General features: G+C 48.1%; 2 protein-coding genes across 2 annotated transcripts in view; one reads left to right on the plus strand and one right to left on the minus strand.

The window, feature by feature from the left end:
* The window catches only part of LOC144178827 (gamma-butyrobetaine dioxygenase-like), a 64,629-nt gene extending 58,712 nt beyond the window's left edge, over positions 1-5,917 (minus strand). The window contains exon 1 of the mRNA XM_077706956.1: positions 5,890-5,917. Within this exon, the coding sequence (XP_077563082.1) occupies positions 5,890-5,902 (13 nt within the window). The 5' untranslated portion in view covers positions 5,903-5,917. The remainder of the gene's footprint in view (positions 1-5,889) is intronic.
* A 1,107-nt stretch (positions 5,918-7,024) lies between these two features.
* On the plus strand, positions 7,025-14,855 carry LOC144178826 (gamma-butyrobetaine dioxygenase-like). The gene is made up of 8 exons (XM_077706955.1): positions 7,025-7,170; positions 10,135-10,218; positions 10,708-10,865; positions 11,343-11,578; positions 11,999-12,243; positions 12,630-12,994; positions 13,516-13,784; positions 14,651-14,855. The coding sequence occupies exons 1-8, from the start codon at positions 7,164-7,166 to the stop codon at positions 14,727-14,729; spliced, it is 1,443 nt and encodes a 480-aa protein (XP_077563081.1). The 5' UTR covers positions 7,025-7,163; the 3' UTR covers positions 14,730-14,855.
* Positions 14,856-16,455: the final 1,600 nt, after the last annotated feature.

A 16,455-nucleotide genomic window follows, 5' to 3' on the forward strand; every position in this document is an offset into this window, starting at 1 on the left:
CCATCCGGTCAACCTGGCCCGGGAGAAGGCCAGACTCAGTGGAGTCCTGGACTAGGGAACCCACCCATCAGTGACACCAGAAGTCTTGTTATTTAACAAAAGTTTGTTCATCCTCCTACTACTACGCAGGCGATGAGGCGTGCCGTAGAGGAGGGCTCCGGATTAATTTTGGCCACCTGGGGATCTTTAACTTGCGCCGAAATCTCGATCACACGGGCGTTTTTGCTTTTCGCCTCCATCATAAAAGCGGCCACTGCGGCCGGGTATCGCACCTGCGTCCTTGTGCTCAGCAGCACAACGCCTCTGAACCTTAGACATTCGGTTTGAGAAATACACATTGACCCTAACTATTATACTGGTTCACTCGAGTGAAAAATCGGGTAACTGGAGGGCTGATGTCAATGTTTTTTGCGTTCGCAATCGATCGTCTGTTCTTTCCTTACCACATCCAACGTGGGTGTCCAGAATAGGATTGGCGCGCGGGGTCTTACAATAGGAGACCCGAGGGCAGTTTTTATGTGGCCGAAAACAGGCAGTTTGGCCCGTGCTTTATTTCCGTGGCGCATAATGCCGGCCTTTTAATGCGCAAGCATTATGTGCCCCAATATGAGGTTAGAAACCCGGCATCGTGAGCAATGGATGGTATACCAAGGTATACCAAAAACTCATGAGCCGACATCTAACTGGAAAAACGTGGCAGAGATGGGAATGACCCCAGAGACGAGAGGTGGCAAGCAAATTACTCAATAAAAAAAAACGCTACTCTACATAAAAGCTACAGGTAGCATGGTCTTCTATCTACTGTAATAGGAACAAAAGGGTATACAAAGCGATATACCGAATGGTCATACGGCTGACCTTACACACAAAATCAATACTCTATAGTCACACCAGCAGGCTATTTTCGTCAGTATGACTGACCAGATTGCTTGGTTAAGGCGTCCTGGCGTACCAGAACGCGTAGTTACGCATGCCTGCGAAAAAACTGTGAAATGGGTAAAAACAGGCGCGGCACAGGCATGCTCAAAAAAAGAGGGCAAGGGAGCACACGTCGCTATTAGGTACGTGAACAAACTTTCACATGGCCTCAAAAGCGCCTTGGAATACATGGGTCAGGTGAGATGTTCAAGGCACCAAAATTAGGTTGCATATGCACAGCCGTGAAAAAGAACACTGAGTGAAATGGCAAAACAAGAAACAGCGGCTATAACACAAAGCACAGAGCTCAGTGTGCCACGGGAGTCGTGTGCAACGTTCATCTGCATTGCGGCGCAAGTTAAATTCGACAGACCGGGCTTAGATTGTATGTCAAACTAAAGGTACGTGAAAGTGGCATACAAAATACAAAGTTATAACGTTTCGCGGCTCATTGCAATGAGCGAGAGTGCTCCGCGAAACTTGAAGCCTCCTGGGTGTACATTAACATCGCCAGCAAGGAACATAATAAATAGTAGAACCCTACGCTGTAGAACCCTAGACATAATTGATTTGAACAAGAATATATGCCGCACAAAATTGCGAGCGGAACGTTTGTGTACAGTATGCTTGTTATTCAGCAAAAATAAATACATAAAAATATAAAAATTCCCCCGCATTTCCCCGAGGGGGAGAATGTGAAAGTGCGAATGCACGGTTGTCGGCCCGCTTGCGGCGCTTGCGCTCGGCCCCCGCAGCCCACCGCCTCGCCGCCTTCTCTTCCATCTCTTCCATCGGGTTTGTAGTATCACGTGTACACCACGCAGTTATCAAGCCGCTATAACGCCGCTGAGTCGCCAACGCACGCCGCTGACGACGTAGTTTGAATGCGTTAAAGATATAAGGCGCGTCACTAACACTGGTATCAGCGTCGCGTCCGTGGCTTGGTCGGTAGAGCGTCGCGCTGCGGCCGCAAAGTCCTCGGATCGAAACCTGGCGCCGGATGCTGTTTCTTTTTTAAATATAGAGGAGCACTGCGGACGCCGCCGCCGCCGGCGGTGGATGGTTTGGGGTCGCTTATAAAGTGCATTCGCTCTTAAAAGAAACAGACAGTCGTGCGTCGGTGCTTTGATTCATTCTCGACTACGTCCGTTTTTGCGTCCTACCATCATAACAGTATTTGCAAACTGCACAGCACAAAAGTGTGCAGTATGAATTGTGCACAGATAACCTCAATACAAGCGCGGATGCAGCCGGTGTGCCGTTCTTAACTGTAAGCTGCGTTGTATTATTTAGTCAATACGAGGGAAGACATCCACCAAAGGCCGGGAAATTTTGTGGCCGTATTTTACGCGTACAGACAAAGAAAGTCTAAACCTTCTTATCAAGTTCATGCTTAGTCTAGCATCACGACCACACCGCTTGCGTATCTTATTCCGCAACCGCAAGTCCCAATAGCCACCCAACGCAAATACGTTTCGTGTATGAAATAAGGTATTCAAGTGTTTTGCACTACAATTACGCCTGGAATATGAAGTACGCAACATACTATGAGAGGCGACGAGCCACTGCAGCCGTTTCTTTGTTATTTTTGTCCCAGAAACTAGATAAGGAATACGAACTAAACTACCCAAATGGTGCATTATAAGGCTCACAATGAGTAAAATCGTTGCGGAGCTGAATGCTTACGGTTCCTTTGTTACTTGGTCTCCGAAAAAACATTGAAGCAGATTGGCGGCGCGGGGCATTAGGCCTTAGGAGCTTTGCGCTTTAGTTATGACGTAACAAAGATCGCCTATTACAGCCATCCGTTTAAAATCAATGTGCACGAAAAGGCGCAAAAAAAATCTCGCGGATGCGTGTATTTTTACTCTTGCAAGCTTTTCTGGACTTTAATTAGGACGGTTGTGAAGACAACATACAACTTCGCTTTATTTGAAACACGGCGCCTTTTATATAGATTCTCGCTTGACGGAAACAATGCTACCACCGCTGAGGTCAAGAGAGCTTCGGGCCCAGTGGGACTTGCATCGTTGGAAGCATTGTGATAGCCAATTACAAAGGAAACGCGGACCGGCGCGGACCAGGCGAAACAAACACCACGAGTAAACACCGCAATTCGTCTCATCTAAGACATTTAGCGATTAGTGCACTTGTTTGGGGTGTTTTTTTTTTTTTTGTTCACTCCGCATTTGTTTAGTAAACAGCTGAGCAGTTCCCAACCAGGAGAGTAGATTTCACAACCGCCTGTTTCGTCTATATTCGGGGCGTAAATAAGGCAGTAAGGAGGCTGACTCATGGCTGGAAAGACGCAATCCAGCAAACAGTGCAAGGCTGTCGCCACCCAAACTTTGCAAAACATAGTACCATGTTTCACCTGTGCTAAAGCACCACTTTCAAGGCTTCAGTTCAGTTTTTGCGTCGAACGGTGAAGGCCTCTCGCAGGAGAGTTGAATTGGCTACACTTCGCCATCGTCCATCCAAGGGAAGGGTCATAGTGTTCCTCACATGCCGTCTGCCATGTAGTGTGAGCTCGCTCATATATTGCGTTATTAAACGATACGTTAAGACGAATCCTGAGGACGATTACGCCAAGGTATTACGACGTTCATTCTCAGTTGTATTACTGCTACGACGTACTGGGCTGGCAATGCACCTTCCGCTTTACGAGAGGTAGCCTGCTCGCGATGGAGCGCGTAATCGTGATCTCGCTACACAATCCGTTTAGTGCTGTTGGGAATTTGCTTGGTATAGTATTTGGGTTCACTAAGGACATAGCACCCGTTTCATCTGTGCTGGCGAATGCGGGAATTATCTCAACGTCGGTTTTGTATGCACATTGCATCGCAGCTGTTGCTGATCGAGGCGTTACCCTAATGTCCCGAAAGAGCGCCCAGCCAAACTACAGAAATATCAAGCGAAAAATACGGGATGAGCGAACTTTCAGGTCAGTTGCGAAAAACTAAAAAAAAAAAGTGACCACATCGTCAACCAAAACGGCGGAGATATCAAGTAAAAAAATACGGGATGGCGAACTTTTGGTTAAAGTGCAGAAAGGACAAATAAGTGACCTAACCAACACATGGATAGATCATTCCCGTTTATTTTGTTCGCTCATCGGCGCTAAAGCTATTCATTTAGCGGGTTGGTGATCTTTGCGGTCTTTTAGTAAATTGAATATTTCACCGCGGACGTGAACAGGGCATGTAATGCGAAGGCAAGATAACCGTTGGTCATTAAGGGTAACAGAGTGGATCACTAGAGAAGGCAAGCGTTGCAGGGGGTGGCAGTAAGTTAGATGGGCAGGTGAGATCAAGAAGTTTGCGGGGATAAATTGGTCGCAGTAAGCACAGGACCGGGATAATTGGAGATTAATGGGAGAGGCCTTTGCCCTGCAGTGGGCGTAGATAGGCTGGTGATGGTGATGATATTTCACCGTAAGGGGGGATGGGCGATGTTTCCGGGGAGGGCGTTCTCTCGGAACTGTACGGTATATACGTCCGCGCGGTCGTCCCGAGATTTGTTTTTCCCTCCGTAATGTCCTTTTTTCATACGTTTCGCGTGATCGCCCTGAGAATTGTTTTCCTTCCGTTGTTTCTCTTTTTTTCACAGACAATTTGAGCCTGCGGTTATTCGCCATTTTAGTTGCATTATACGATCCACTGACAATCACTGAATCGGTTATACGCACAGTGAAATGTGCGTCACCAGCTCAGGAATGATTTTAAGTTCGCAAATATGACTACCAAGAACTTGTCATAAATACACTTGAATTCCGAACTAAGAAGAAATAAATATCTGTCCTTGGGCCAAAATAAAAATTAAAGCCGTTCCACTCAATGTGAAAGCTGTCGGAAGTGCAGAGCAGTGATTCGCCATAATGAGCCGTTATCCGCTGACTGCTACCAACCCATGCAATTGAAATTTCCCGCCTTCGCAGTGCTCGCGCGCCCCCTGCCTGAAACTGCTCCAGCGGGAGCTCTGTTCGTTTTGTGCTTGCTTTAATTTCGTATGCTGGAGCTGTTTTGCGTCATTTTCGAACGCGCCATTTTTTTCTTGCGCGGCTGGAGCCTTTCTGCGTCATTTCGAACTCGCCATTTTTTTTTTTTTCTTGCGCGGCCGCTTTTTTTGCTTACTATCGTAAAAACCAATCCAACGAGCGTTCCTACGTAAATGAACGCGGGGGCTGCCTGTTATATCCACAGATTTTGCCTGAAATGTACCCGCAATTTTCTTTGCGCTAAACAACGGGGAGACGTATGACAAGCGCCAGTGGTTCACGGGGTTCGAACGGTTATGACTATTTGAACCGCCTGGTTTTCGAAGCCTCAGCGTGACCCCCTGACGACGGTACACCAGGCTCTACTTGAGTACGTTATCTCGCTGCGCCGCCTGATTCCGGCAGTCGCTTGACATTGACCGTTGGCGAGCTACGACGACAAGGCGAGCCCATAAAATGCTCGGCACTTAAAAACGGTACTCAACATGATCATTGTCTTCCGGGTACACACTAAAGTGTGACTCCTTGCAGCCACCGGGCAGGTTTCCAACGTCTCTTACGCTAAGGATTCAGTCCTTATCCTGTCTCAGATGGCACACGTGTTTTGAAACAATCGCGCCGACACGCCAGCTCGTTCTCCTTTTACGTGCTTTCTAGTAGCAGCTGACACCTGCAACGCACACCTTCCCAGCGCACCTGCACTGTCCCTCGTGCTTCGAAACATCCCTCACACAGCACAATGCTAGATACGGCAAACGATGACAGAAGATTCTCGAGCTGCTCGCAACGCTGGCTAGCTCGCTTTCAGCGGATTCAGATGTCTCGCTGCAGCTGCGTCACGCTATCAGAGCCCAACAGTGACGAAGCATGTTTGTCCCCTGCGCCCCCTCGTTTTCTGTGCAGGCCGGCGACGACAAGCACTTAGCAACACAAGCGGCCAACTGGGTCACCGCAGAAAGCAGCGGCTGACGTACAAGGAGGCCCCATATCTCCGCCGCTCTTCCCGGCGAGCTCTCTGCCTTCTCTCTCGCCCCGGTCCAAGGCCGGGGAAGACCGTCGCACAACCACCTGCGTAATATGAAAGCGTCCGCAGAGCGCCAGTAGTACCCTAGTTGCAATTGCGCAATCAGTCTTCGGAGTACCTGGTATATATCAAAGTGCTGCCACCATTCTATGTTTAACGTCACCAATAGCAACAAATTAAAAAAAGCAACGAACAAGCTAATACTGAAGAGTGTCGTTATGTCGGAGGTGTTTTAGCTGTCGACCAGCCGCCAGTTGTTTACACGGCGCAGCTGCGGCTGTTGTTGCTCAAGGCACGACCTCGGCGTGAGCAAACATTAGAAAATGTGTTACGTATCACCGCCACGTCGCCCGAAGGGCGCTTGTGATCATCAACATGGGTTCTTACCGGTGTTTATCATCCCACGGAAACTAATATTTTATTTGCCGAGCGAATTTTTGTTCTTTTCGCTGTCATTTTTTTGCATTATTCATCCGTTGGCTGCTCCAGCTGTCTTGCGGGAAGCACATAGCACACGTAGCTTTCGCACGAAGTTACTTAACTTGTTTGTACCTTACGCTGTGCCATATTTTTCAGTGCACCAGTTTTTAAAACCGCTGAAGAAGTCTATCGGCTTCGGACTCTTACGATTACGAATACGTCTAGCACAACGTGGCACAAGTACAATTACGGAGTCTGAGCCGTGAAGCATAAAATGCCGCTTTACCTGGCCGTCGCTGCAGCACTGAGCTGCACAGAGCTGCACTGCCCTGATACAATATCACATTTATCTCAACGAAAATAAAGAAGAAACCGAAACGCCCAACAACAAAACGCGATATTCTATCACCTAAATTTTAGCGCTGTCATTGTACATAACCGCCCATAAAGTAGAGGACGTGACGTTAGAGCCCTCTGACAGAGCCGCAGATGATTTCAGCAACGCGCGCGTGTGCGCCGAGCCGGTGACTGTTATCTCGGTCTTTCTCTCTATCGCGAGCAGTTGCGAGAGAGTGCGAGAAGCGCGGTCAATAGAGAGGACGTGAAGAAGAGGCCGAGCCGCTCGTACTGGGGGGGAGGCGGAGGGGCGTGTTGTCCCCATGTGACCAACTGCCGAGCCTCCCATTGGCTGAGGGGGCGCATAAAGAATGGCGGACCCGGGAGTCCCGTTCAAATCAACTTGAACTCGAGTGCCGAGCTGACCATTCCCTACATGAAAAGTTGGCAAAGTGAACTTTTGCAGCCATGGAAGGTGAGTGCAGCATCTCCGTATATGCATATTTGTGGTTATTCAGCCGAGGGTCAGATCGCTGCGTTTTTATTTTCCGCGCCGTCATGCAAATCACGATGCCGGGAGGTTTGAATTAGATTTTTTATTTACTCCCAAAGTATGCCGGCATATCGTCCGATGATAGCTCCCTAACTAGCCGCCTAGGTCAATGCTCCATGTTGGAAACTACAAGGTGTTCGCTGACGCTCCGTGAGATAAGTTGCTCCTGGCTTTGGTGAGCGGAGGTCTGGTTTCAGTTTCCGGCCTTAGGTGCTTATGCATCTTGAAAAGAAGTTAAGGGATGAACAGAGCAAATGGCATGGTCTGGTTCAGTTTCGAGGGAAGCTCTTACGCTCGGTTTTATTCATAGCAATTAGAAAGCAGTTATGACAGTCCTGCTAAATAGCACATGTAAAATCTAGCCCTGTAAACTTAGTTCGAGATAGGCATGTAAAGCATGCCTGAGTTGGCTGTGAGATGCAAAATGTATCTTCATAATATACGGCGAGATGCAAGCAGTTTCGTGCACTGCAAAACGAGAAGCTAACTTCGCTACGTTCGGATTTCACAAAACAGATTTATTTATATTTAATTTCATTCCGTTTAAATTGTTATCAATCCTTATTTTGTGTGCCAAATATTTCACATGAGGCACTCTGGAAACAGAAGGGTGCGCTGTAGAGTAGCACTTTAGTATAACGGAAACAAGCATATTCAAAATGGGAAAGGTTCTGAAAGGACACTCACCTTGTATTTGCTAAGAGTTATGGCCCACGACAATTGCAGGCACCTGTAGCAGGCAGAGGAAGGTAAAGCGAGGAGATGATTGCTGCAAAAGCTAAGCGGTCATTGATTGTTCAAAGCCGATCTCCTAGTTTTATTTAGGCTAGGTGTATGACAAATACAAAGACACAAGCAGCGATCAAACATTGCCCTCTTAAACTTAACCTCCAGAGAACACAGCCTCATAGCGCACAAGGGCATAGACTTCCAACATCCGCTTCTGGCAGCCGCTGATTAAATCTCACGCTTAAGAGAAGCAGGTGATGGTAAACGAGATAAGCCGAGTTGTTTTTCAGAGCAACAGGCCCATTCGTGCCCATTTCGAAACACTTCACATTTCCCGCCATCGCGCTCTCGGAATTATGTGCCGTCTCCACAGAGACCCCTCTCACGCTGCTGGAAAGGCGCCAGACCGCCGCGTTTGCTAGAAGGCTGCGGGGCGACACTGACGCCGCGAAATTGGTTTGATTGGGCAACGCTGATCTGTGAAGGCCACGCGAGAGCCGAGTTGTTAGCTGCAGTCTGGCCGGACGCCTTAGGAGGCGAGCAACAGGACGACCTCTGGCGACGACTATACGGCGACAAGAGAGATATCGAAGCCGTTCCTTTTCGCTGTTGTTCTCGCCTTTTGTCAAAGCGCCGCTCGCACAGAGCAACGCAGCTCCACGGGCGCTTCTTATCACTCTTCCTGCCTGTATAGCCGACGGCATGTTAGCCAGAGTCTTTGTTGGCTTCGTGGCGCCTCAATGGCCGTTATATCACGACGGGGCTAGACGGCTCGGGGGCGATAACAGAGTCCAGGGACTTTTCCCGCCGCGTTCCCGAGTGGCCGCAGATAGACGACCAGGCGCCAGAGATCCTTCTCGTGTAGCTGGGCTCCTCGCTCTCTGTCAGCAAACTCAGCATGAGATTGAACCGTAGGGCCTCCTATATAGATTTACAAGTACTGGATAGTCCGCGGAGAGGCCGAGGACACTTCTCGGGCCGTTTGTTATAGAAGTGATCGTAAGAAACAAATCGTGATTGTGGTTCGGGCTATCGTGGACCGACAGTCGAGGAGACGCCTAGAAGTATTCAGCGCAGAAAAAGATGTCTGCTTCAGTTTTATCGACCGCGTTGTCCAAACTGTTCAGAAAAGACTCAGCAGTGCATGATGTCTGTGTTCTTTGACTTAGTTGTGCAGCGCACAGCAGCAACAGGAGGTAAAGCTAGCTTGAAACTGAACTACAAGAATATTCCAAGTCTATGCTCTGTTTTTCAGCACTCACAGCTTCACAAGGCCATCACAAATAAACGTATGTGTAAAAAAACCTCCGGTGCGGTCACGGCGGGACCTCCTTATATTTAATAAATCGTTTCAGGAAACAATGCCACCAGTCGCACTGTACTTATCTTCGGATTCACGGAAGTATAATGTGGAGTGTCTTGTGAAAGCCGGTGGGCACCGGTGAGATAAAGACACGTGCCAGATCGCATCGTTTACACAAGACACGCGCGTTATGCAGTCGACAAAGGGTCGGAAAACTCTTCAATTCTGCGTGTTTGCATAAGTCTTCTTTGTGACACTCAAGGATAATGGGCACCGGGACTAGTAGGCTCGATGTGCTGTAGCCAATAAGTGTCTGTCGAAATCTATCTCCAGCTCTGCTGGAAGGCGTAGGGCAAGATACCCAGTACAGCAGCGCTAGCGAAATCGTGTTATCGGAAGATTATCTCACTGGAGTGCAGAGGCATATACCTGACGCTCAGAACCACTTTGCTTATCTGACATGTCCTTGACGGTTTATCGAGACACTGTTGTCCAGCGAAGGGTTTCCTGGCACCGTCGAAAGTGCAGGTGCCCCAAAACGAAACAATGGGCTCGTCGAAGATAGTACAGAGGTCGGAAACTTGAGTCCAGTCAAGGCATCTGGCAGATACAGCCATTTCGGTATTGAAATGTCAAAATAAAATTACTTGAAGATCAAACATCAGTGACGAAATCCGTCGGCAGAGTCTGTTGTCTGTACTATATTTGTCAGTCCACCATAGTATACCTAAGGCAGAGGTTTTTATTACCTGCCAGTTGTGTGCTTCGTTTCCCGCGACATTCTATCGAAAGGCCGACCGCAACGGCTTAGCGAGCGATACCAGTACATTTTTTTTCTTCTTTTGTCATTGCAGTGTGCCGGAAAATCCTTCTTTCTGGAACCGGGAGGCACATCATCCAATGTCGTCCTTCTGGTATCGCCATCACCAAAGCCTCAGGTATGCTTGCGCCCTTGATGCCATAACACCATTAACACGGTGGGTAATTGCAAGAAAATAGAACCGGCTGTCCAGATGAAAATCATACTCGAATATCTCTCCACCTATCTTGCATCACACAATGTTTATAAGCTGAAAATACGAATTAAAAATAGTCACACAACGGCGAGGTTACTGGGGCATTAAGCTCGATTCAGACGTAGGAAATGCTTACTCCATTAGGAAGCAGTTTAAATCAGCTAACCTCACATTTGAATGTAGAATTGTAGAATGAAAGTTTCAGCAGCGCCCCCTGCCTTACTTAAAAAGGAGACATATCTTCCTTTTCCACTGCATTAGTAACGTTCAGTGTAGAAACGACGCCAGAGTTCTTACCTTTCCTGCAACGCATGCTGCATTTGGCATACTATATGACATACTACAGCAAACGCTGCATGAGAACGAAACCTGTTTTCTGACGTTGAAGCTTTTGCACCTCTCGTGTTGCAGCTTCAAGAGCGGCTCGTCCAATGAGCACCGCCCTTGCAGAGGAGCTGGAAGAAATCTCACTGCCCCCACCAAAGATAAAGGACGTGTATAAGTCCAGCGAGAACACCCTCTGTGTCACCTTCTCCGACAACAGCAAATGCCAGTTCAGCAGCACATGGGTAAGTGATCCCGTCTCCCAGGGCTTCAAAAGAAACTTGAAAACACCACAAGAGTGTAAAGATAACTACAATATCATGAAGCTGTTTCCCACCAGTATCTGAACGGATAACAGTAAAACAAACGTGTCCTTACTAACTACTCCGAATTAGCAGCGTGCTCACAATAAATCGGCTGAAATGCAGGCTACGGCCTGAACCGGAAGTTCTTGCGAGAATTTAAACTTCCATTGCTAGCGAGGCAACATAGTGAACTTAATAAGCACGCAGAACTTGGGTAGTATTGGGTACAACGACACTAGAAGCACCAGTGAAGACTGCCGAAAACTTTATTACAGTGTGTGTCCCGTGAAACATTATTCTGAAACAGGAAGTGTTCGTTGGTGTTTCGAGCAAGAACAAAAGATATTTTCCCATTCGAAAGTCTACTTTTCCGAACAAACTTCACAACGTTAATTCCCACGTCTTCTCTTTTCACAGCTGAGGGACAGCTGTCGGTGCCAGGCATGCGTGCACCCGCCGACGCAGGAAAAGCAGCTAAATAGCGCTCAGATCGACCCAAAGATCCAGCCCCTCTCGTGGGACGTGGAGAACAATTCGCAGCTCCTCGAAGTCTTCTGGCCCCAGTCGGCGCGCCGGCCTCCCCACGCGAGCACCTACTCGGCGGAGTGGCTCCACCAGTTCACCCAGGTCTTCCAGCCAAAGGAGCGAGAAACGTACGTCGCCAGCATTGCCCTCAGTATGTCACGATGCGTACACCGTGATGATATGAGTAGAAAAAAACACTGCTTTTTAGGGAAAGCTTCGGAAGAAGTGTACAGACAAAACAAACCCTTCGTATTGTCTTCAAAACTTCTGAGGGCAGCACAAATTGGAAATCAGGAGATCACCGTGTAATCACACCTCACAGCCTGATCACAGATGAGCTATTGGTTATGAAATCTACAATTTCGCCGCAATTTTTATTAGCGGTCTAATCGCAAGCCCCGATTGGTCAAAATGGCTGCTAAATATGACAAGCGCATGGATCCTCCCAGTAATGATATTCAATGTCGAAACTGCCCCTGAATGTAGTCTTTGCTCCGACTTTGATACAAAGGGTGTCCACTAACTTTTTCTGTGAATACTTTTTTCAGGCAGCACATTGCTCAAGCACAGCCTGCACCCGTCGCTGCTGCCGCCCCGGTCGCCGAGCCACAGCCGCATGACGAGATCACAGACGAGGCGTACACGAACAAGAAGTCGTCGGTGATCCTGTGGAACCGCGACGAGATCGAGGAAAACCCGCCTGAGCTGGAGTACGAAGACTTTATGGGCACCCGAGCGGGCCTCAAGAAGATGCTCAAGAACGTCTGCAAGTACGGAATCTCCATCATGAAAGGTAATTTCTCGCTTATTCCGGGGAGGCAGTGAGCAGGCGCGCTGACGTGCTTGCTTTCTGTGCAAGAATTTTCTGCCTCGAAAAAAATGATCTGGTGCTCCAATGACACGTCAGTGACTTAAATCCAAGAAGAGAAGGGGGAGAGAAGCGAACGGAAAGGCCGATAGGTTATTCAAGCGTAAAAAAAATCGCTGTATAAAGTCTATATTAGTAAGTCTAACGATTAACTAAAGCAAAGCCACTTAGTGTTCTTAAACATGCAGAGGCCCATTGGCACGCATGCATTTTCTGGTTTTCCATCTGCCAAATTCAGGGTTACAGCCGGGGAAAATGTGCTCGAGATATAATTTCTTCAAGTCGTGCTTACGAATCTTCTCGTTCCACAGGTGTACCACTCCACGAGCACGAAATCATCAGCGTAGCGCGGCGCATGGGCTACATCCGGGAAACTGGCTACGGCCTGACCTTCGATGTGCGCTACAACGCTGACCCCAAGACCCACCTCTCGTACACGGGTGCACAATTCGGCCACCACACGGACCTTGCGTACCGAGAGCGCGCCCCTGGGGTCCAGTTGCTCCACTGCCTCAAGGCCGCTGACCCAGCGAGCTCCCACCAAGACGCTGGCGGCAAGTCTTTCTTCGTGGACGGCTTCTACGCCGCACAGTGGCTCCGCTACAACTACCCCGAGCACTTCAAGATCCTCTCCACGACTCCCGTCGTATTCTCCTTCCTGGACGCCGAGAGAGACGTGAGTACCTCTTTACGTATACCGTACACCTACTGGAATACACAAGCCCTGCGTGCACGTGTCGAAATATTTGATTCAGGTATAAATTAAATTACTCAGCACGCTCCCACGAGTGGACCACCACATGGGAAGGATGGTCAAGCAGTCGTAAAAGTATTACCCTCATATGCTGAGCCACTGCTAAGCCTAACGCGTTTGTTGCTGAGCACATGGTGCAATAAGCGACAAAGGGCCAGGAATTCGAAATTAATATAGATGTCCTACAAGGCTCCAGTTATCTAACAGCCCAATTGGGCAAGATGCTAACATGGGACAAATGGCTCGACAAAATTTATAATATCCAATACCGCATTTTTTAACCGACAGCCCAACTGCTCAGTTGGCAGCTGATAGACAGTATCATTAATTTTATTGACCGCTTTCGGGAAACTTGCACAACTTGAAAAGCCATTGCCGAATAGCTTATGGTGCGCGACGGGAACAGAACGTTCTGACAAGCCGCCCTGAATTATTTCCCGCAGCGCTGGTTCCGCGAGTCGTGGCCGGTGATCAGCGTGGACTACATGGGCAAGCTGAAGGACGTCCACTACAGCCTGTTCTCGATGAGGCCCCCGCTGCTGCCCCAGGATAAAGTGGCCGCCTACTACGAGGCGCTGCGCGTGTTCACGCAGCGCATCGAGCAGAGCACGCTGCAGTACTCCTTCTACCTCAGCCCCGGTGACCTGGTCGTCATGAACAACCGGAGGATCCTGCACGGAAGGACCGGCTTCGACCCCACAAAGGTCGACAGGTGAGCGCAACTTGCTTTTCCTTTATTGCACACAGACGCCAGTGGTGGCCACTGGTACTAATAGCACGAAAGACCTTGCAACCACAGACGAGCTTTTCAAAAGGGCACTACAAGTTCGATGGGCGAGGCCGTCTCGCTTTCCACCACGTGTCCCGTTTCCGATAGATAAAACCACAACCGATGAGACGGAGTACAGTTCGGAGCAGAATGTCATGCAATTCAGTAACCAGAAAATTTGAGACACTAACGGGTCGTGATTTTTTCTAACACCAACACCTGAATTACTCGCAGCAATCGTACATACATGCAAAAGTTTCTGACACCAAGACGTCGGTGTCCAGATGTAACAATAAATCAACACTCGAGGTGCACCGAGATCCGTGCTCAACATACCGAATTTACACAATAACGACGTTAACGTTCTTTTTACAACGTATATGAAACAGCTCGAAAGACATAGCAAATGTTCTGATTATCGATTTCAAACTCCGGAAATGAGCTAATCCCATCGTCGCCAGTGTGCCTGGTACGAAATACAAAAGGTTTCAGAATGCAGACTTTGTTTTGACAGTGAACAAAACAAAACACCGTTACTTCATGGCTACGGAGGGATTTACACCACCTAGGGCTTTTGCGTTCCGGTAGGCCACCCACATAGGTATACTCGTTCTCGCTTTTTGCCTCCATGCAAACGGAGTCCTTACCAAAGATGCTAAACCGCTATTCTAGTTGAGCTCAGGCGTGAAAATTTCTGATCAGATCCTTACTTTTCACAGATTTGCACCGATTTTTTATTTACGTGGATATCAACTCTGCAGTTGAACATTTGCTAAATCCGCTCCTGTCTTCTTTTTGCTTTGTTTCAGGCACTTGAAAGGCTGTTACATGGATCTCGATGAACTGAAGTCCCTCTACGAGAAGATGCGGAAGGACGACTCCTTGTAAATAACCATTGACTCATCGGTGTACATAGACGCAAACCATCATCCTAGGTTGTTCACTTGATGCAGGCTCGCATCAGCATATCGACACATAGCAGGGTTAGTGAAATAAACAGTGCTGATCCGGGAACCAGCATCAGACTTCTTCTCTTCTGTGTTTTGCACGAAACCGGCTACAGAGCTCGTTTCGGAAACCCTCTGGGGTAGGAATGATGATGATGATACTGATGATGATGACGCCGTCAATAGTTACACACCACTCGTCTGTATTAGGTAATGATTGCATACATTTGCGTTGTAGGGATGTTGGCCGACAATATTTTGGCGCGGTTCTGGCTTGCATGCGCTCTATTATGTCATCCTTCTTCGGATTTTTCCCTTTCACATAGGTCTAGTTAATTGTGAGACAGCACATCCGCAAACTGAACACTTCTAGTTTAGAATGGCTGCACAACGCTCTCTGGTGGCGTCCATGTGAACAATAAAAGTGCATATTCCAATTCCCAACACCCACGTGCTAGATGAAACGAGACAGGAAAAAAGGAAAGAAGGCAAAGAAGGGCGCAATACGACCACAAATTGAAACTCGGCAAATGACTCAAGTGCATATACCCTTTAATTGCTTTTGTGGAGGAAGAATACTAATAGATCAAAGTCTCACCGCGAATAGAGTCTTTCACTATCTGTATCTAGCACTCTATTCAGTCGTCTTGAATTCATTTCCTTTAAACGTGATAGCACTAATGTGGCTCCATATCAACGCACCCCTTGAAAACCATGAGTACCTGATCAAAGTTTAGAAAATTGAAGATGAAAGAGTGAGAAGAGTACGAGCTTAACTGAACTCCTTCTCATGACATTTACTCGTGACAAGAGCGCCGGCTTTGCTCACGGCGGACTTATGGAGCCATCTTGAGGACAAGAAAGAGAACTGCTCCTTTGGAGCCACCGTGTGTAACCTCGGAGTGAGGTTTGCATCATGTGAAAGTTTTTGATATTACCGCTCGTCCATTGCATGACGTCATTGCATTTACTTTAAACGAAGCATTGGTTGCCTTTTAACGACAGGGTGCCACAGGGTCACGTTTATGAGTGCGAACATAAAGGGGACATGAAGACAAACTGCACGTTTCGTTCTTCCGAGGGATCCACTATTTGCAATAAGGCTGACACCACTCCGAACGTAAACGTCGCCCAAATGAGCTATGTAAGAAAAAAAAAGTGAGAGTAGGGATGCTACCCAGCAGCTACTTTCCCGCGTCGAGCTTGTGACGTACGATCTTAACAGATGGGCCACTTGTTGCTAATGCAACGCATAAGTAGCAGGCATAAAAGCTGGCTGAACGAGCTAACTGCATTCTTTATACCAGTAGAAATGGTAGTGCAAACAAGGGAAGTTTTAAACGAACACCAAAACATAGAAGCAGGTACAAACAGAAGAAACGGTGCATAACACAGCCGTAGGGCGGCCTGAGCTTATTGACACGACACTGGCCAAATGGCGTAAGCGGCTCTGCCACTTACGTGGCTCTGTTTGTCGAGTCATACCCAATGTTTTATGAAACGATGACTATCAACCGTTGTAAAAATACAGGAGGTATGGGTCCCGTGAAAAGCAAACCGAATGCTCTGCTGTCAGCAATCCTTGAGCTGGGGAGCCTAGCGTTATCGTTGCGCGCGCTAGTATCGCGGACAGTAACGCAAACAACCAAAAACGCAGTTTTGCACGT

The sequence above is a fragment of the Haemaphysalis longicornis genome, unplaced genomic scaffold (genome assembly GCF_048455015.1).
Source record: "Haemaphysalis longicornis isolate Haplotype H1 unplaced genomic scaffold, Haemaphysalis longicornis Haplotype H1 scaffold_4, whole genome shotgun sequence".
NCBI lineage: Eukaryota > Metazoa > Arthropoda > Arachnida > Ixodida > Ixodidae > Haemaphysalis > Haemaphysalis longicornis.